Source organism: Narcine bancroftii, chromosome 8 (genome assembly GCF_036971445.1).
Source record: "Narcine bancroftii isolate sNarBan1 chromosome 8, sNarBan1.hap1, whole genome shotgun sequence".
Classification (NCBI taxonomy): domain Eukaryota; kingdom Metazoa; phylum Chordata; class Chondrichthyes; order Torpediniformes; family Narcinidae; genus Narcine; species Narcine bancroftii.
This window is the reverse complement of record NC_091476.1, coordinates 139,235,955-139,258,609: the sequence shown is the minus strand read 5'-3', so window position 1 is coordinate 139,258,609 and position 22,655 is coordinate 139,235,955. Positions and strand designations below refer to the sequence as shown.

The 22,655-nt window shown below is 36.0% G+C and overlaps 1 protein-coding gene across 14 annotated transcripts in view; it reads left to right on the top strand.

Annotated features, from left to right (window-relative positions):
* Positions 1 to 22,655, top strand: part of LOC138741246 (centrosomal protein of 164 kDa-like) — a 177,493-nt gene that overhangs the window by 99,217 nt on the left and 55,621 nt on the right. For all 14 annotated transcript variants that reach the window (XR_011343422.1, XM_069895013.1, XM_069895014.1 and 11 more), the window contains 4 exons: positions 13,905 to 13,969; positions 17,343 to 17,519; positions 18,650 to 18,781; positions 20,090 to 20,306. Coding sequence is in view for 13 of the 14 variants with exons in the window: in XM_069895013.1 (XP_069751114.1) it covers positions 13,905 to 13,969; positions 17,343 to 17,519; positions 18,650 to 18,781; positions 20,090 to 20,306 (591 nt within the window). In the remaining variant the exon portion in view is untranslated. The remainder of the gene's footprint in view (positions 1 to 13,904; positions 13,970 to 17,342; positions 17,520 to 18,649; positions 18,782 to 20,089; positions 20,307 to 22,655) is intronic.

Here is a 22,655-nt window from a genome sequence, read left to right as displayed (position 1 = left end):
TTTCCTCTTTTCTTTATTTTCTCTGGATTGGGTTTTTTTTATCTCTTTTCATTATTAAGTTTTGATATATCATGAAGTTTGTAGTTTGGAGTTTGGAATTCAGTTCACATTTCAAGAAAATTTCTTAATTTCTTAATCCTAAACTTAATGGTTTATAAGATTTTAAATATTTTAATAAGAATTATAGTTTTGATTTACAATTTATCAATGTTTCATTATACAGAATAGTTTATTTATTCTATGCAATGGTTTATCATTTTACTGATTTATACCTTTCTGTGTATGTTTCTTATTAAAATCAATAAAATATTTTAAAAATAAATGTCGTAATCTTACCTGCTTCTACCACTTCCTGTGACAGCTCATTCCACAGATTTGCCACCCAGTATGAAAAAAGTTGGCCCCAGGTACCTCTTAAATCTTTTAATTCTCACCTTAAACTTTTTCCCCCTGGGTATAGACTCCTGGGGAAATGCCTGTGTCGATTCACTTTATCTTTGCCCCCTTATGATTTTGTACACCTTTAGTTTTGGAGGGTATTTCTTACCTCATTATCAAGCAAGCTCTCCATTTCTCTTCAGCCTCCACAAATTAGTAGGTGAGCCTTTGTTTCATGACTCATCTAAAAAGACTGTCACTGACAAAGCAGCACTCCTATATTTGATAAATTGTTTGATCACATTGCATGATTTAAATCGCACAATATTTCTTGAACCCACAATGTTGTATATTGGATGGACGAGTAGATTAATTGAAACATGAGAAATGGTAATAATGATTCAGTATTACTTTTACTAACTTCCTCATCAGAACAGATTTTGATGTCAATATATTTTGAGTTGGAGAATCCCCTCAAAAAGTCCATTGAATCAGAAAGCAACAAACGTCGTAGCCATAAGCCCTTCGATTGCAGATTTCAGCTATGAGTTTTCTTGTGTAATTTACAGTTATAAAAATATCTGTCAAATTAGATTTGTAATAGAAATCTAATTTATAATAATGTAAAATGCCACTAAGGTAGCAAGAATGCTAACCATGGTGATTTTGTTCAAGGTTTTAAAGTTGCTACTGTCTGAGATATGATGCCAATTCTGTTGGCCCAAAGGCACACTGCAGTATTTGCTACAGTACTCCATTCTCTCTTTAATGTCACTTTCCCTTCACCTGCTGTGCAGTTAACATTTTCTGAAAATCATCTGAGGACCATTACAGTACTTAGCCATGCACTTATAAATGAGAGATCTCTCTCGTTGCTGTTCAAGGTTCAAAGGATGCTTGAAGTTTATGGGCCAGTTGGCTATCCTCTTGCAGTCATTGTAGACAAAATTGTGCAAGTTTCTCTGTGCCAAAGTGAAAATAGCCTGAAGAAACAAAGATAATTTCTTACAAAGAAGGCCATAAATCTGCCTTTGTTCTCCAACTGGCCATCATCCAAAGTTGATGGTATTGTGGTTGTGCTTGAGAACCTTACATAACGGAATTGCTTTATTTATACTAAAATACCTAATGATGTGCTGTAGTTTAAAAATTAATATCTAAATTTGTTAGATTCATTGGGATTAGCAGATATATATTTTCTTAACATTTGGTACAAAGCTGACATAGTGCAGGGATTTGATTACCAACTCTAGGTTGGCGCTTTGGTGCCGTTCTGAGGAAGCTGTGCAATTACAGAGCTGTGATCTTCAATAAGATATTAAACTGCTGCTATCTCTCCCCCACCCCACCCCCCCAATCTTGATTCATGTAAAATATCCCAGAGTGCTATGATGAGAAATAGGTTCTCCAGCATTGAAAAAAAAAGAAAGCTCACAGTTTGGCATGAATAGAAGATTGGCTGGTTAACAGGAAACAATTGGCATGTACCCATTTTAGTCATTGACAAAATGTAAAAGTGGCATGCTGCAAGGATTGGTGTTAATGCACAACTCCTTAAAATGTGGAAAAATGAAGTTGATAAATTTGCAAAGATACGTTGAAAAGTAATTTATGAAAAGAACATACAAGGATCTCAAAAGGATGTAGATAGTTTCTAAATTCCAATTTCCTCTGACCTATTTCAGCCTCACCATCTATCGAATCCTTAACAGATTCTGTTTTCATCCAAATCCATTTTTAAAAAATGACTTTTGAATGACAATTTGGAATGGGAACTTGCGATCCATCTCATCATGGGCAGACTGGCTGTTTATTGATCTGTAATTAACATCAGGTGATATAAAAGGACACCTGTAATGTTTACTTGTAAATGGAGATTTTGCTGGTTTCCATCATATCGTCATTGATGTGCTTTTAATTTGAAAGAACCATTGTAAAGCTTGTTGTATGATGGATATTCCCCACATAAAACTCGTATCATTATTACCCTACCATACAATTCTAATTCTGTTTTTAAAAGTAATTTTTCATATTTTATGACCTGGTGAGTAATATTATTAGTTACCTGAATCCTAAGTGTTTCCAGTGGATGGCATCAAATCAATCGCTTATTGTGTCGTCAAATTGCTTTATGTGGCCAGCCATTGCAGCAATAATTGCATTTATGTCAGTTCTTTGTAAGTACAACCTGACAGGGATCTCCTGAATTTATTTCAGTGGAAACCAATAACATATGTTAAATCTGTTGAAGGAATGCTGCTTAAAACTTGAATAAAGCTGCCAACATTGAGCAATCTATTTTGTATTACATCCGAATTCGGTTTCCTCCAAGTGGATTGAGCTGTTTGTTCTTCATAATTCTTTTCAAATAAATTATTGTGTTTGTGGTATGCAGTTAACTTCTGATTTAAAAAATGTTTTACAGCATTGCAGTATGAACAAACAACTTAACAGAGGGGTTTGCACTGCTTCAGCTGGTCTGCTGCTTAAAGCTTTGTTCTTTGACTTCCAAACTTTCTATTCTAACCACTCTTTATCAATCCTTCTACCCACTTTAAGGTCATGTTGCCCCTTGAGTCATAGAATCATAGATGCATACAGCACAGAAACAAGCCTTTCAACCCACCTTGCTGACCATCAAGTATTATTGTTTCCAATAGGCTATGATTGAATTATATTTCTATAATACATGTGCTGAAGGTTATTTTTGTTTCTGATGTGTCCATTAAAAGGATTCACACTGTGCCTTATTCAGGAGCTAGCAATCCATATTCAAGGGATGGAGAGACTTGCGAATGTAGTATTTCTTTTGCCTACATAGAAACATAGAAACATAGAAGATAGGAGCAGGAGTAGGTCATTCGACCCTTCGAGCCTGCTCCGCCATTCAATGAGATCATGGCTGATCTTAAAGTTCAGTACCCCATCCCCGTCTTCTCTCCGTAACCTTTAATACCCTTATACTGAAGAAATGTATCTAATTCCCTCTTAAATATATTTAATGAACCTGCCTCTACTGCCCTCTGTGGCAATGAATTCCACAGATTCACCACCCTCTGGGTAAAGAAATTCCTCCTCATCTCGGTCCTAAATGGTTTGCCTATTATCCTCAAACCATGGCCCCGGGTTCTGGATTTTCCCATCCTTGGAAACATCCCATCTGCATCCATTCTGTCCATTCCTGCCAGAATTTTGTATGTCTCTATGAGATCCCCTCTCAATTTTCTAAGCTCCAGCGAGTACAATCCAAATTTGCGCAATCTTTCCTCATAAGTCATTCCTGCCATTCCAGGTATCAGCCTGGTGAATCGCCTCTCCACTCCCTCCATTGCAAGAACATCCTTCCTTAGATAAGGTGACCAAAACTGCACACAATACTCCAGGTGGGGTCTCACCAAGGCCCTGTACAGCTGCAGTAAGGTATCCTTGTTCCTATACTCAAACCCTCTTGATATGGAGGCCAACATACTATTTGCCTTTTTAACCGCCTGCTGTACCTGCATGTTCGCCTTCAGAGACTGGTGTACAAGTACCCCTAGGTCTCTCTGGACTTCCCCATCTCTTAATCTATTGCCATTCAAATAGTAATCTGCCCTCCGATTTGTATTACCAAAGTGGATGACCTCACATTTATCCACATTGTAGTGCATTTGCCATGTATCTGCCCAGTCCCTCAATTTATCCAAATCACACTGGAGCTTCCTGACCCCCTCTTCCGTGCACATAACCCCTCCTAGCTTAGTGTCATCTGCAAATTTGGAGATATTACATCCAATCCCCTCATCCAGAGCATTAATGTAAATTGTGAACAGCTGGGGTCCCAGTACAGATCCCTGTGGCACCCCACTGGTCACCGCCTGCCACTCAGAAAATGAGCCATTTATCCCAACTCTCTGTCTTCTACCTGCCAGCCAGTTCTCAATCCACATCAATACTTTTCCCCCAATCCCATGAGCCTTGATTTTGTAAGCCAGTTGTTTATGTGGGACTTTATCAAAGGCCTTTTGGAAGTCCAGGTACACCACATCCACTGGCTCTCCCCCATCTATTTTACCTGTCACCATCTCAAAGAATTCCAATAGATTTGTCAAGCACGATTTACCTTTTATAAATCCATGTTGACTCCGTCCGATCCCTTCTCTGCTAGTCATATGCTCCGCTATTACATCCTTAATGATGGATTCCATCATTTTGCCCACTACTGATGTAAGGCTCACCGGCCTATAATTCCCCACTTTTTCTCTACCCCCCTTTTTAAATAGTGGGGTAACATTAGCTACCCTCCAATCCATGGGTACTGATCCTGAGTCTACATTGGAGTTAAACCTGGCATCTGATATCAGCAAGTCAAATGTTTCAATATCATCATTATTTTTCTAACTCTTCACAATAGCATTCCATTTCCAAATTAATTTCATTTGCAGTATTACAGTTTTGATAACTCGAAAACTCAAAAATTGTACAGCTTCCCTAGTTTTGATAACTTGAAAATTGTACAGCTTCCCTGTGGTTAGTCATTTGTGGGCCCTTGAGTCAAAGGCAGTAGTCGAGCCATTTTTTCATTCCCCTACAAATTGCTAATTGCTCCTTTTGTTCACTTTGACAATGATTCACGTCTCTGATCTCCCTCTCTCTACCAATGTTGGAAAAAGAAGTTAGAAATAGCCAAATGTGACATCTGGACTGTAGTCTCTTTCAATGGAAAAAGGCTTGATAAGTTTAATTAACATTCTGACTTAGCATGTCCTTATCATTTTAATAACCCCAGTTCCGAAATGAATATAATATGGAGGTAGATTTGGCCACTAAGGTTTCTTCAATGATCAAATATGTTTAAATGGCAGAAGGTAAATATGTCTTTAACAACAAAATTACCTATGATGCCTTATCAAGACTACACCAGCAGTAGTTCAATGTATGAAGCAATTCAACAGCTAACTGACAGGAGAGGTAACCCCTTTGAATTAATTTACATTTTTATAGAAATGTCATGCTCTCAATACATTCATTGAGGGTCATGGAACTTTATATTCTCACACTCCTCTTCTTCCAGTCTCACTACTGAATCATTCATTGTAATTCATCTGGGGATGATATAGAAATCACTGGAATTATCAAATTGAATGGTGCTATGTTCTAAACATTCTTTGAACGTTCTGGTAACTGCATTACCTGTTTTTGAGTCTTGCAGCTTCCTCAGACATTGGTGAGTTTTCAAATGTTAGCCAGAGTGTTAATAATAATCATGGCACTCAACAAATGGTGTCATAAAGAAACCTGATTTTTTTTTTTCTTCCTTTCTGAGCATTGGAAATGGCACAGAGAGATGCCAGTGAAGATATTGTCAATTTTGCCTGTGTTCTTCACAGTTCAATAATCCATTGATGCTTGCTATTGCAGGCTTGTATAGCTGAAGCCCTTGAAGTCATGCCCAGTACAGATCAGAGCCTTTGTGAGGAGAAATAGGAAATTCCTTCCGAAATTAATTAACTACATTTACTTTCCATGGAGGAATACTTTTTATTGGGAAGATTGATATTTCTGAGAGTTTGGGTAACTAACATCCTTTACAAGAAGGAAATTTAGTTTATCCAAAGGTAATCATTCAATACAGATATTGCAAAGCATTTTTTTTCAGAAAAAAATTGCAAATCTGTTGTAACATTTCCTCCATAGGAAACAACCTTGTATTGTTTATTTTTGGATAAGGCCACAAATTATCACCACACTCTAGGAGAGATTATTTCATGAAAAACAATCAGTTTTAAAGAAATTGAGTTTAATTATACTTTAACGCTGTGATGCTGGGGATTCCTTCTGCGAGTTTGGTTTTGAAATTCCCTTGACTGTTGGCTGAGTGAGAGATTTCTATTTCTGGATTGTTTGTCTGTGCTGGCACCACATGACCAGATGGCAGAGTCACCTTCTAAGTACTAAAGGGTTATAAATGAGGACTTGTGTAACTCCACTCAATTTAATATTGTGTACAATGGTGGCATAGCAACTGCATTCAACTGTCCCATGAGAAAATAGAAATATTCACATTGTAATGTTTAAATAAAAATAATTCTATTGTTTGAATTTTTTTTGGAGTAGCAGTTAATTTCTCATTTTTGGTACTCCCTTATTGGGATCTTTTGCCTGCACAATGCCTCCTCCCCAACCTATATTCTACCATACATGCATCATTTTTGTCACCTTTGGGCAATCAAGCATTTTGCAATCTGGTGTGAGATGAACTCAGAAGTTGGAGGTCAATTCACACTTTTCCATCTAGTATTCTGTCACGTGATCTAATAAATACATCCATACAAACTATTTCCAGTTAGTTGACCTTTGAGACAACGATAATGGTGAGAGTACAGAACATGTTGTAACATGTTGAGATGGTATTGTCTTCGAAGTTTCAACTCACTTAGGAAGAAGTTATACTTTATAAAGTGTTGATTTCTTACCATTGGGCATTTTCTCTTTATCACTGTCTTTAATCTCTGACAAGCAGCAGTGTCAGGTTTTCATGAGGTTAATAAGTCGGAAGATTCAGTTATGGCATGGAGTGTTGAGAAAAAAGAACTTTTACAAAAAAAGATACATTAGAGCAGCATTTCTCAACCTTTTTACCCTTGTGGAACCCTTAAAAAAATTTTCAAGTTTCAGGGAACCCCTGCATAAAAATTATTATATACCATTATTAATATCTATCTCTTTTATATTTTTATCATAGTTCTCGGATAACTTGTTGAAGGAAAAAAATACCCTTTTTTTGTCAAATTTATTGACAATGCAAAAAAAAATCATTCTGCTCGTTTATGAGACCTCACACCGAGGTTTTCATTTTAAATATGAGGTTGAAGTTTTTATTATAATAACCAAGGTTTTTCCAACAATATGCTGTCCATGTATAGTAAAATTACAAATGTAAAATTAAACAAAAATTACTTAAAAATGCATTAATCTATTTATCACTGTTTCTCACGGAACCCATAGTGACCTCTTGTGGAACCCTAGGGTACCAGGGAACCCTGATTAAGAAACACTGCATTAGAATATCATAGTCGAAGAAATAACATGAAGATTGTTGGATTACCAGAAGGTTTTGGAGGTCCTAATTCAGTGCAATTTTTTTCAAAAATGGATCCAGAAGATTTTAGGACCTGAACATTTTCCAAATGGGCTTGAATTGGATAGAGCACCCAGGGTGCTTAGAAAGAAACAGTTGCTGGGTCAATCACTGTGCTTTGTTTTGATTAGATGTCTTCACTACCAAGACAAGGAGATGATTTGAGAGTAGCAGTTCAGAAAGCTCATCAATTTCAAGGTCCTTTGATAATGGGTGATTTTTTTAAAAAGTATTCTTATATGCAGATCTTAGTGTGAAGGTGGTGAAAAGAAGAAAGGAATTCAATCCTGCAAAATCTGTGCTTTGGAAAAATGGATACAAGTTTTCTTTTTGCCACCCTCCAATAATTGGTCTTCTTGGGAAATAATCAGGCAAAATTCTTTGACAACCAAATGGAAGCTTTAGAATTTGAGAATTCTCTCCCAAATAATAAAATAGATCAACAAGTTGATTTATTAGCAGCAGATATACCACAAATTGAGAAAATGCATATGTCAGATAAGGAGATGTTACAGCGGGAAATTGCTTGCTTTTGATGATGATGAAGTTAACAGAGACCTTGAAGCTGCTGCCTTTACTTGAAGATGATAATGTCTATTCGAAAATTGTTTCATTTTTTTTCTCTCTCCTTCTCTAGCTATGTGCCACCTAGCGGCAAGAGTCGCTTTCCTCACGATTGAGGCCGGTAATACTGATTTTTTTTTTTTGGCAGTACTTTTTGTGTGGAGGGTATTATTTTCTTTCTTTTTCTTGATGGAGATGCCAGAGTTATGAGCCCAAAGAACCCCAAATCCCAGCAGCAATAGATATTCACCACGACAAGTGGTTACTTAAACTGTTCAATCTCACTTCTCATTCTTCCAAGTTCTCTGGTTGCAGCCAATTCTTATAGTGTGCACAGAATTTAACATGTATAAAGTTCAGCAGGCTTTGGTGCTCAAAAGGTATATGTTTACCACTCAGGGAGGATCTTGTAGGTTTTCCACAACTGAGGTACCACCATTATCGCCTCAATGTCTTGCTGATGAAACTTGCTCCATCAGGGTTCTCCAGATGATAACCTCTATCCTTCAGGCTACCACATAGTTCTTTTCTGTTTCACTTATTCTAAGAGAAACATCAGACAGATAGCATTTCCAGCCATCTGTCACTCTGAAGCTTCTGTTTCAGTTCCAAGAAAGTTCTCCTGGCTTGTTACAACTTTCTTTGTCACACACAGTCAAAGATTTCCACCTGTCTCTCTCTCTCTCTCTTTCCTCTGAGATTCAAAACTGCCAGCAGCATGTCCTCTCTCTCACTTGCAAAACCCCTGACCTTCTCCAGCAAACAATAGGAGTTAGTCTTCTGCTCCCATCTGTCATTTTAGGTAAACAATAACCTCTCAATGACCTCTGAGTGAGCACTTTGAAGAGAGACCAAAAGCCTTGCAAAAATGTCCAAAACAGACAACCTGGATCTTCCAAGGCAATAGTCTATTCATTTCATGACATCATTTCAATTTGCACTTACTTGTGAAATGTGCATAGTTTCTGTAAAACCACTGAATATTAATTCTTCAGTATTTCAAATAAGATCTGTTTTAAAGTGTGTCCATGTAACCCACTCCAATTTTACCAATTTATCTCTCAAAAACTTTCCCAAATATTCCATCAAACCAGGTGTAGTTAATGATTTTGTGATGTGGGAGCTCCAAGAGGAGAGGCAGTTGTGAATTTTTGAATTTAGTATAAAGGCAAATAGTAAAACTTTGAATATTTTTAAGTTATAATGTTAACTGGCTTTATAATCCGATTAAAAAGAAATAAGGTGTTAGCTTATTTGAAGAAGTTGATATTGCTTTTTTACAGAAAACCCATGTATCTGAGAGGGAACTTCAAAAATTGAAAAGAGATTGGGTTAGACAAGTGGGAGCTTCAACTTTTACCTCTAAAGCAAGGGATGTGGTAATTTTATTTAAGAAAACATTACCTATTAAAATTCATAAAGTGATTACTGATCCTGTGGGAATGTTTATATTAGTAAATTGTCAAATTTATTCTGAGAATTGGACTTTGATGAACATTTATGCACCAAATATAGATAATGAAGGATTTATCAGAGATAACTTTGTATTTAGAAAGATGAAAAAGTATTGGTAGGAGGAGAATTTTAATTGTGGTTTTGATCCTGTTTTGCATATAATGACCAAATCAGTTATTTGAGCAAAAGCAGCAAAGACAATTTTGAGCATAATGAAAGATCAGAATTTAATAAATATTTGGAAGAGATAAAATCCTAAAGAAAGGGACTATTTTTTTAATCTCATAGACTTGATTCTTATTCTAGGATAGATTTATTTTAAATTTTGTTGCAGTTGTGGATTACAAGGCTAGAATTATATCTGATCATTCGCCACTTTTAATGACATTTGTTTTTGGAAAAAGAACAAATGGTTTATAGATGGCAATTAAATTCAACTAAAAAGGACATTTTTAAGAGAAAACATTAAAGAGTTTTTAAGATTAAATTCTAATTCTGTCTCAATAAATTTATTGTGTGGATGCATTCAAGGCATTTTTGAGACGACATATAATTAGCATTACATCAAAAATTATGAAAGATTATATGAAAGAGATTGATCAGTTAGAAAGAGAAATACAGGATTTGGAAAAGGTATTACAGAAAAAAAACCTAAACGATCCAGATGTATAGGACTGAAAAAATTGATTGATAGAGCTTGAATTAGATCAAAGTTTTAGCTTGGCAGTTAAAAACAACAATCATCTAGAAAAATTAATGCTGTTAGGAAATGTTCAAAGATGATTACTTGTAATCCTAGAGAAATTAATGATGTATTTAAAGTTTTTTATTCTGATTTGTATAGATCAGAATTTACTGGAGATGAAGTTAAGGTTGAACAATTTTTATCTCAGATAAACCTGTAGCGCTTGACATATCAAGATCAGATAAATTTAGATGCTCCTTTTACAATAACAGAAATTAATAAAGTGCTTCATTGCATTACTCAATGGTGAATCTCCAGGAGAAGATGGTTTTCCATTTGAATGTTTATAAGAAATTTAATTATCTTTTTAATACCTCCATTTATGGAGGTGTTAAAGCAAGCGATGGAATCCCAATCTGGATTTTTTTTCAACAGTGATAATTATTCCTGCATCTTATTGTCCAATATCTTTGAAATGTGGATTTCTAAATTTAATTCATATGGATCAAACAGGCTTTATTAAAAAAACAATATTCATATGATAATATTGCAAGATTAATTAGTTTAATTCATTTCATTCAAAAAAAGTGTGGATCATGGTGTAGCTGTAACTCTGGATGCGGAAAAATCTTTTGATGGATTAGAATAGAATTTTTTGTTCAAAGTATTGGAGAAGTTTGGTATTGGTTCTATGTTTATAAATTGGGTGAAAGCTTTATATAAAAATCCTGTAGCAAAAATGATTACTAATGGACAAATATATGCTTCTTTTCCATTAACTAGATCAAGTCGACAAGGTTGTCCTTTGTTTCCGGCTTTGTTTATTTTAGCAATTGAACCTTTAGCTGAACTTATTAGACCAGGTTCTAAGATTAAAGGAATTGAGGAGAAGCAGGAATTTTTTTTTGCTGATGATGTTTTGGTTTATTTAACTGATCCTTTAAATTCTTTGTCCTAACTACAGACTAGATTGAAAGAATATGGGGAGGTTTTTGGCTATAAAGTTAATTGGGGAAAAAAGTGAGATTGTGCTCTTAGCTGGGGGTGATTATTGTAAAATGATTACTAAATTCAGGTGGCCAGATGTAGGTATTAAATATTTAGGTATTAGAATTGATAATGATTTGAAAATTATATATAGATTGAACTATCTATCTTTGCTTAATAGAATTGTTGCAGATTTAAAGAAGTGGAATAATTTACCTATTACTTTAGTTGGCAGAGTAAATTGTGTTAAAATAAATGTTTTTTTTTCCAAGAATTCATTATCTTTTTCAATCAATCCCTATTCCAATTCCTTCAAAGAATTTTAAAGATTTAAATATGGTGATTAGCAAATCTTTAAAGAAAGATAAAATGCCAAGGGTTTCTTTGGAAAAAGTTGGCATGGAAGTATGAATTAAAGGGTTTACATCTTCCTTATTTTAAGAACTATTATAAAGGAGCTCAATTGAGATTTATAAATGTACTGTTATGGGCCCAGAGGATCCCAAAACCCAGCCGCAATCGAAATTCACTAAGACAAATGGGTACTTAAGTAAAAGTTGCTTTTAATTATCTTTTAAACATGAAAACAGGATCAAGCTTTAACTTATTACTATTAACTTAACCCCCTTCTAATTCTAAGCGCATGTGTATGTAATGTGTGTGTGTAAGTTCAGAAAAGTACTTTGATTCACAGTCCAATCACTTCTCACTCCTCCATGTTCACTGGTTGCAGGTAATTTTTATACTGTGCTCAGAATTTAACATTTATGAATTTCACCAGGCCTTGGTGCTTGAAAGGTAAATGGTTACTGTTCAGGAAGGTTTTTGTCGGTTTTCAGAGAGAGATTTGTTGCTCGTTAGACACCCACAACTGATTCCTTCTGATCAGCCACTTCAGTCTTGCCGAAGAAACTTGCCCCTTCGGGGTTTTCCAGATGATGACCTCCTTCTTTCAGGTTATCACAGAGTTCCTTTTTGTTTCCCTTATTTCAAGTGAAACATTATACAGCCAGCCATCTCCTCTTGTATGGACCACATGGGGGTCAAAACCAGTCTTCAAAATGGGGTTTTTCACAAGCTTGCCACCTTGTCATGTGCTCTTAGAACAACAAGCTGCACTCAGAATGTGGCACCAGACCCAATCTTCTGGATTCATTCATCTGTTGCTTTCCAAAACAATAATCCATTACTCCACAGCATATCCAATGCACACCTACTTGTGAAGTCCTTGTAGGCATTCTTCAAATTTTTGCAAAGGGACTCAGAGCCTGGACTGTCAGGCTGAGCAGAGCTCAGCATTCTAAATGAGATCTGTTATGAAATATTTGTATGTGACCTACACTAAAAAACCTGTCACAATTTATCTCGTTTTAAAACCTATCTAGATACAATATAAAATACAATCAGTTACAGTACAATTTAGTTTAAATAAAATTCCAGCTTGGGTTTTTATAGAATTTAATGTGAGAAGGGATATGAATCCTTAGGATATTATTTATAAATGGAATTCTAAATTGTTACATGGAAGTAGGGAATCACCTAATTTGAAACATTTGATTGAGTTGTGGAATAATATCAATAATGAAATTGGTATGAAAGGTTTAATATCTAAGAAAATGCCTCCATATATTCCTTTTTCAATGGATAACATTTTTTGAGGATTTGGAGATGGATGGGGTATTAAGAAAATTGAAGACTGTTTTGAGGATGGGAAATTTATAATATTTGAACGAATGAGGGAAATATTGAATCTACCTAACAATATTTTGTTATTATCAAGTTAAAGTTTTTTTTATCTGGCAAAATAGGTCCTACTTTGATGTTACGTAATCAAAGTGAATCAGAATTACTGATTTGTAATATGATTGGAAATAAATTTACTAATTGGTAGTTCAAAAATTAACTGCACACAGTGTGAGCATGTAAACAATCAAAAGAACTGTAAACAGATAACTAATACAAATAAAATGTGCAATGCAGGGAGAGCAAAGAAAATCAATAAAGTGCACAAGTAAGAGTCCTTAAATTAGTCCCTGATTGAGTTTGTAGTTGTTGAATCTGATGATAGAGGGGTAGCAGCTGTTCCTGAACCTGGTGGTGTGAGTCTCGTGGCACCTATACCTCTTTCCTGATGGCAGCAGTGAGAACAGAGCGTGTGCTAGATGGTGAGGGTCTTTGATTTTTTTGTTGCTCTCTGAAGGCAGCGTTCCTGTAGATGTACTTAATATTGGGGAGAGTTTTGCCTGTAATATCCTGGGCTGTGCCCACTACCTTTTGGAGGGCTTTATGCTTAGGGGGTGTTGGTGTTCCCATACCAGACTGTGATGCAGCTGGTCAGTATGCTTTCCATCACAACTCTGTAGAAATTTGCCAAGGTTTCTGATGTTATGCCAAACCTCTGCAAACTCTTGAGGAAGTATGATGTAACTTTCTATCTAGTCTCTCTGTAGAGAGGTTAGGATGGATTGGGGTTCCCATGAGGGATTGGTCAACCAGAGAGAGATGAAACATGACAGAGGCAGAGGATTTCAGGATCGTAGACAAAGGGAGAGGAAAGAGAAACAAACAGATCAGGTGGAGGTAGTTTGTTTTTCTTCCCTGTGAAAAGTGATCTATTGACATGCCATAGTCAGGCCCAATGTATTGACCTGCAATTTATTATCTCAAATAACACCATAAATTGATCTTGTTTTCATCCTGTGTATTTATTCACAGGAGGAAGAAGACACCAAGAAACTAAGTTTTGAAGAAAGAAGGAAAAGAGCAGAGCTTTCTGAAAGGTACATTTCATTTGTATCTGAACTATCAACCCAAATGCCAATCTGAAAGCTAGAGTTTAATTGGTAGCTCACAAGTTCAAGGCACCTTCCAACTTTGTCTGTAGGTTATTTCCATATTAAGCAAACTTTCATTTGATCAGGTATAAATACCTGTGCAGTGACTACTCCATCAGAGCTACTAAATCAACATACATACACAAGGTTAGTCAACCAAAGACTGTTTCTATGAGTTTGCCATCCTTCTTTTGTATCCATCCCGTCCCGGGCTCCACAGGACGGGACGGGACAGGACAGGACGGGGCTGGGGGGGGTGGGTGACATCATTGTGCGTTTGCCACTAATCCGCGGGGCTGGCAAGTTTAAAGTAAACATTTTGGGAGCCCTGCGCCCTCTAGAAAGAGGCATAGCAATCCAGCATGGTGCTACTCAGAATGCAGAACCGCATGTACGCAGTCCATTTCCCAGGTGAGTGCGTAGCGACCCGGCCTGCGGCTCCACACGTTCACTGGTGAACCGTGATGGTTCGCAATACCGCACTATGTACTCCATATCTGGTTTAAATGCACCATTTGAGATGAGTTCAAGTCTTCAGGAGTGTCACATACCAAGTTAATAGTTTGTAAAGACCCTAAACTGTATTCTGTACATGGCTGCTTGACTTAGCATGAACTATAATACTGCCAATACATATGATATCACTTTGTTCCATCAACTTTGTTCCCAATTTAAAAAAAAGTAGATTGTTACTCCATCATGAATTTGAATATCATTTTGTGGATTATGTGCATTTGCCCCATTAGTTTCATGAGCAGGTTGACGACAAGTGAATCCTTTGAGGGTTACCTCCTTCTTAACTGCACAATGACCTGCAAAAGAAACCAAAAAGTACAACCATGGGCAAGGTACCTTTGTAACTGTTGTCCCCTGTATGGGCTTATGATTTACACCTGCCCTACTAAACTTACCAAAGCTCTCCTGCCAGGTCAGAGCAGTGTTTTTAATGTCATTTTTTTAATGAGCGAATTTACTGCATCCATGATAAAAGACAGCTGTTTACCCTGAGTTGTGTAATATAGGAATTTAGAAGATATTTAGAAGATGTGTATTGGTTACATTAGCAATAAATGAGGTAAATGGAATATGAATCAGATTTGATTAGAGCAGCTGAACTGCAAGGAATCTGCAGTCAAATCAACTTTTCGATGTAGGTAGCCAGTCTGCTATCTGGTAGTGGATGGGGCAAGAACAGACAATAGAAATTAAATAACACTCTTCAGCCATTAATGTTTGTGTGGTGCTTTTATTAAATGATTAATTTACAGGGAAAGGAATAAGAAGGAAGGAATCATTTGAAAATGAATGTGGAAGATGAGTTACCACCGTTTTTAGATTGTGTTTATTAGCCAACAATTTTAGCAGTTCTTTCCTAACTCCATATTATGGGACCCAGAAATCCAGTGACTTGATGACAGTTTGTCTGCTGTCAGTATGATTCTTGGATGACTGAAACTACATAATTTTTATGGTGCTTCCATCAACCTTTGATAATGTGAGAAAACTGTGATGGTTTGTCATAATAATAGATTATTTTGCACTCTATCCTTGCCCTTTTTCTAAATCCCTGTGAAGCGCGAATGAGAAGATTACACATAATAACAGACGCAAAGATGAAAAAGGCTAGAGTTTTCTAAGTAATCTGCCAGACTAGAAGGAAAATGATGATTGCCCTAAGGATAATGGAAGTGTAGTGGAACTAATATGCAGCCAGAAGCAGCCTCCTGCCCCTTTTGCAATTGTGCAAATTCTGAATATTGCTGCAGCTTTCTATATTTTGATTAAATGATGTCATTGCATTATGGCACTATGCATTTGTTTTGATGCTGAATGTTAGTGTTCTGTCTCAACAGGCTGCCATTAAATGAATATCACAATAAAACCCCTTGTATCAGGCATCTTTGGGGATTGGTAGATTCCAGTTAAGTGAATTTTCTGGTTGCTTGACACTACGTGATGCATGATTGGCGAGTTAAAAGTGAGGCACAGCAATTTTAAACTTCCATATTTTTTTAACCTATTTCCTGCAATTTCTTTTTGCCGGTTGCTTGAAGCTGCCAGATACATGAATTCCAGATAACAAATTTTACTGTATCTACTTGGATATAACACAATTTTGAATTACGTTCCAATTGTTCCATTGACTCTAAAACCCTTTCTCTTATTAGAAATTGAATGCAGTTATCATTTTCTAGAACTCTCCTGTGTACAATGATAGAAACAATGCAGAAGATGGCTGATTGATCCACCATTTCTTTGTGGCTCTTTGAAAGTGCTGTCCACTATCCTGCTCAGTTGTTCTGTAGATTACTCTCCAAGATTATATTCAATTTTCTTTTGAAAGTTACTATTGTATCTTTTTCCATCTTCCTTTCAAGCAGTGAACTTCAGATCATCATATTTCATATAAAGAAATCTCCTCAAATCTGGATAATAGTGGGTAAAAGAGTTTCAGTAGTTAGGATGAATAATCTTGTTCATAGAAACGTCATTTATGAAAAGTTTATAGGTTCCCTTCAATACAGAAGCTTTTAGGGTTAAATTGTCTCAGGCTGTTATATTAAATAAAAATTGAGAGATTACAGGAACTCCAACCCATTGCTCTGCTTTACTCTGTGAATAATGTACCAAAAGATCCATTTCACATTGTATAGAACCATCAGGAGATTGAGCATTAATACCCAGCTGTTTTAACTGGCAGTAGGAGTAATTTGGATCATTGATCCTGAAACATATGATGTGAAAAAAATGCATATTAAAATTTAAAATATGAAAAATGGAGAAAGGCAGTGAAACAAATTTGCATTTCTCATTTGCAGTCAGGTCAACACGAGCTAATTGCATGAAGTTGTGTCACTAATCTACAGTTGGTTGTTGAAGAGGGTATTGCTCCAGCTTTTTTTGTTTGTTCTCAATTGTACACCGCAGTAACTGCACTAAATAGCAATTTCATTCAAGTGTTTAAATTGGTGTTGCAAAGTTATCACTGAATATAAAAATGTCATTGACGTATTTTTAAAAATTGAGAAATGAGGGTTAATATGCAGTTCTCCACAAAAGAATGAGAAGATTCAGCATGGGTTTATTGGAATAAAGTTTAACAAATCAAATTTTAAAAGTTGAAAGTCTGTGGCTCGACCCAACATATGATGTTCCTGGAATATCTTGTCAACTCTGAAGATCGCCTTTTTACCACATCAATGTAAATTGTATTTTAAAACTTTTGTTCCACATAAATTTGGAAATGAATTTTTCACAATTTTTTTTCACAAGCTGTTTAATTATTATATGGTTTGCCTGAATTTTTTTTTCAAAATAGATGCATTCATCAGGAGGAACAGAAGGACCAAGGACTACTGCAGTCACAAAAAATTAAGGAGACCCATAGCAAGTTCAGCCTAGAACTAAATGAGGAAGAAAACAGAATACTCAAAATGAAGGAGGAACAGCTTTGTAAACTCGGGCAACAGAAGGAAGACCAAGGAGAAAAACTCAGGTATAATATTGTGGGAAATAATGAGTTTTTGCATGAAACTGCTGGAAAAAATGCAAAAGCTGACACCTATCACTGCAGTGATAGTATTCTGTATTATTGGAATGCTGCTGGGTAGGGGCAGAAGGTGGGAGAGACTGATAGAGGGGGAGACCTGTCCCTCTAACGACGTGCGCCATTCTTCTCAAGGATGTGTGCTTATTACAACTTCATGCAAACAACAAGAAGATGAGGTGACTCGGTGGGTCAGGCAACATTCATGGATAAAAATGGCCAATGTTTCTGGTTGGAACTCTTTATCAAAACTAAAGAAAAAGGGATGATATCATTATATCCAAGAAGAATAAAGTGGAGGGGAAGGATGGAGGGGCTGAGGTAATTAGCATCCTTTCAAGTGACATCTCTCCCTCTATCTGCTTCTCTACTTGTCTAACCTTCTATTCAATACCCTATCAACTCTTAGCCTCTCCTCCACCTTCCATGCTTTTTTTTCTCTCTCATCATGATATACTTGATATCACTCCTTTCTTTTTGATAACTGGTCCTAACATAAAATGTTGACTATTTCTCTCCCACCCTGACCCACTGAGTCCCTCCAGCTTCTCCTTGTTTGCTCAAGGTTATAGCATCTGCTGTTTGTATATCTCTCATCATAAATCCTATGGTGTAAAAACACAATGCTAGAGAAACTCAGCAGGTCATACAGTGTCTTATATAGCAGAGATAATCATAACTGACTTGAGCCCTTCATCACCTTGAGTTCTTTTGTAATTGATGTAGGAAAGCTGAGAAGTGAAAGAGATGAAAATGTTTTGGATATTTCCAAATTTTAAGAAAAAATCCTGGGGATTTGCTTTCAATTTGTGTAATAATGTTATTTCTTTTAGAGAAAAGAGTGATTTTGAATCCAAATCACTTCAACCCTGAAAGTTGCTTCCTGGAGCACCCTTAAATAACAAAATGTTTCAGTATACGATTGTACTCAACCTAACTCTCAGCAGGGATATGGTTTGGCCTTCAGAATCCATCTGTAGAAACTCTTCCATGGGACCTATTCTGCCAAAGAATGTAGTCGAGCTATTTGACTATAGAAATGGAAGAAGCTTTACCAGTTTTATATTTTAAACCTTAAGGTTACTAAAAGAACAACTCCGGATTCAGCCAGAGGAAGAGGAGACACGGCTAATGGAAGAGCTGAGCAGTGTGTTGCTCAAACTCCGAGAACAAGTTAAAACTGAAATTTTGACAACAGAAGAAGAAATTAGGTAAGAGTCATTAGAATAGTCTGATATCCCATCAAAAATCCTGTTAATTATGTTTAATAAACAAAATTTGAACCTTCAGTAAGTTACTAAGAATGCTGAAAATTTGAATTAAAAGCAGAAATGTTGGAAATACTCAGCAAGTCTGACAACAGAGTTATCATTTCAGATCAATGACCTTTTGTGTACTTTTTTAAAAAAAATTATTTATATCTTATTATGTGTGTAATGAGTCTGTTATTTCTTAAGAAATTGGAGCAGAACTGAGAGCTTTGACCTTTCTGTGTCCTTTGTATGAGAATGAAGACATACATTAACTACCACTGAACAGTTGATAGCCAAAGTCCAACTTTTCTCCTAGTTTTCCCCCTCTCTGCACACAACAGTCTTGTTGTCATGTGGAAAATAGCTATAGGGTGATGAGCTTGCAAGACTTATCTGCCTTATTTTCAGCTCCTGGAGTTATTACATTGCACTTAATATTTTGTAAAATTGTAAGAAAAGAAACTTTACAAAATTTTGGATCTTTTTTGTCCCATGTTAGCATTTCCCTCTTTTTACCTATTGGCCACCAACTTTAAACTTTAAACTTATTTTAGGGAACTGACTTTAAGTAGGCCAACAAGGAAATTACCATGAGGTAATGCTTTTAAAAAAAAAGGTAGCTTGGAAAAATGTCAGAATTATTTTTTATTAAGCTAAATGTAATGCAGAAACTTGTATCATATTTAGCATCCTGCAATGGGGTCAATCCAAAAGAGCCCATTCGGTGAGCTTTCACTTTTTAATTGTCCATTGTAAGAATATTCCTGTATCAGCAGCCAGTTGTTGAGTTGCTTTTAATGACTATGAAGGAAAGCATTTTGGGCACTTCAGATAAAAGCTTCTTTGATGTGATTAAAAAGGAATTTGTTAATTTAATAGCTAATCCTCACAAAAATTTAATGTGCATTGAATTATATTTGAAATTGAATATTTAATATTCTTGCTATAATGTCAAATTTATGAGCATAAAATAGCAAAAATCTCAGTAGGTCTAATTGGGGAAAAACACTTTTGTACCATGTCTTTGTTGACTAATGCAGTGAAGAAATAAAATTATATTTCAGTTACTATTTCCTCTGCTCAAGTAGGTTTTTTTCTTCATTTAAGAAAAACTAAAGTAAAATTATCTAAATAACTAGGCCAAAGAGTTGTCGGTCATAAAAGTAACGACAGCAGTTTGATTAGTATTCTTGCCAATATTCAACAAGTTGTGTATATTTTATTATGGCTAACATGTCAGGCCATCTTATCTTTGCTGCCTTCCAGGGTGGAGAAGGAGGCAAAACTGCGGCAGCTTAGAGCAGAACTGAAATCACTATTGACAACTGAGCAGCAAAATTTAGAGGCTGAAAAGCAGGCGTGTCTGGAACAGATGAGGGGAGAGATGGACAAAATATTCAAGGAAGAGAAGATTCTATTGGAAGAGAAAAAGGAAGAGGCTCTTGGTGTACTAAGGAAAAAGTTAAAGAAAGAAACAGAAGAGGTAAACTGCTTTTTAACCAATCCATACTACAGAAGTTGAGTCACAGTTATACAGAATGGAAAAAACCCTTGTGGCTTAACTGCATGTGCCAACCAAGTTGCCCATCTAAATTATTTCCATTTACATGCATGGCTGTATCCCTCTAACCCTTTCCTATTCATGCAGATCACTTTTTAATATCATAATTGTACTCGCTTTGCCACTTCCTCTGGCATATGCACCACTTTATGTGGAAGAAGTTGCCCTTCAGGTCCCTTTCAGATCTTTCCCTCTGCCTTCAGACTCTTCCACCCTTGGAAAAGAAAACTGTGATTGTTCATTCACCTTATCTATCCCCTCATGATTTTGTATTGCTGTAGATTTTCTTCTCCACAAAATCAGTAATTTCATGACTGTAGATTTATTCCTGAGTGAATGCCTCTATGATTTACAACTCTACCATCCAATAAGTCGAATAGACTGTTAAGAAACTAAAATGTTGTTTACTTTAATGTTAAATTCAGCAATTGGATTCAAAGATATTGCATGTGGTGTCAATTTCAAATTTATTTTGCAGCATTATGATACTGACTGCTTAGAAATCACATAATTCTTTTTCATGGACTTCCAAGTTGATTGAAACAGTTGCTTTGAGAGTGTGCATGTGCTTGAAGATAGTGTTATGGTATATATTACATATAAATATGTCTTTAAAAGAGATAGATTGTGGGGGTTCTGTGTAGGTCCCTTCACAGAGTAGCAAAACACATCTCATTTAAAATGCATGAGCTTTGGCTGAAGCTAGACATTCAGGCACCAGTAATTTTACATAGACAATGGAACTGCTTTGGGAAAGAATTTCAAAAAGTCGGTGCAAATGGAAGATTCCGGGCTGGAGGGCTGATAAAGATCTTTCAAGGATTGTGTTTGGAGCCCTGCAAGGAGTTCTGGTTTTTACAAGCAGAGGAGAGGAAAGACCAAACAGGATTTCTCTTTTAGATAGAAAGAAGTCAGTTTTACAGTGGCTTTTGAGGCTGCAACATGGCAAACTGGCAGGCTTGTTGAAAGACCCCATTTTGAGTTCTGAGTTCAGCCTGTTGAAAACCCTTGTAGTCCTTACAAGAGAAAATGGCTGGCTAGAGTGTTTCCTCTGAAATAAGGGAAACAAGAGGAACTCTCTGGTGATCAGGAAGAAGAGGTTATCATTCGGAAAACCTATGATGGGGCAAGTTTCTTAGGCAAGACACTGAAGTGGCTGATCAGAGGAAATCAGTTTGTGTGTGTCCAACAAACAACAAATATCTCTGAAATCATCAAGAACCTTCCTGAGCAGTAACCATTTACCTTTAAGCACCAGAGCTTGATGAAAATTCATAAATGTTAAATTCTCTGCATATTATAAGAATTGCCTGATACCAGTGAACTTGGAGAAGTGAGAAGTGAATGATTGGACTATTAAAGTAAAGCACTTTCCTGAACATATGCACATTACATACACATACACTTAGAATTAGAAGGGGTTAAGTTAATAGTTAAAAGTTATAAGTTAAAGTATGATCCTGTTTTTATGTTTAAAGAAAACTAAAAGCAACTTTGTTTAAGTAACCATTCGTCTTGGTGAATTTCTATTGCTTCTGGGTTTTGGGGTCCTTTGGGGTCATTACAGTAGTGTAATCGTTGAAGAAGTTGGATTTTACATCTGAAAGCAGCTTCTACTTGGTGGGTTTTACATTCCTTTATTTTGAGTCTGTAATATCTTTGTCTTCCTTCCACTGAATAATTTCATTCATTTGGAGTATACTCCATGAATGAGATCTTGGTTTAATTTGTAATATCTCCAAGGAATCATTATGGGGCAGCATAGCATCTGCTAAACTGTTCATTGCTATTTCTTCTTTCTGTTAACTACAATAAAAAGAGGATATAAGAAAACTAACTGGAAAACTTCATCCTAGAATTAATGACATTTTAAACCAGTGCTACTGGGATTTCAATGTTTAAATTGGAAACTTTTGAGATGTATCCAGAAGACAAAACTTGCTCAGACATCTTTTAATCACTGCAATATAATTTTGCTGCAGTCCTCCTCAGTTAAATGCTATATCAGATGATTTTTTTTTGGTTGGAGATGTTATTTCGCTCACAGTAATCGTATAGCTATGGTCACTGCATATCAGATTCTACAACATTTACACAGAATGAGAGTATTTGGCCCATTGTTGGCTGAATAAGTGTTGCCTAATGTAATCCAACCTTCCATCTCTAGTTCCATAGCTCTTCTGGTCAGGGAACTTCAAACACGCATCCAAGTGAAGTGATGATGGTTTTAGCCTCTATCACCCTGACTCCTCTGCCAAAGGAAATAATTAC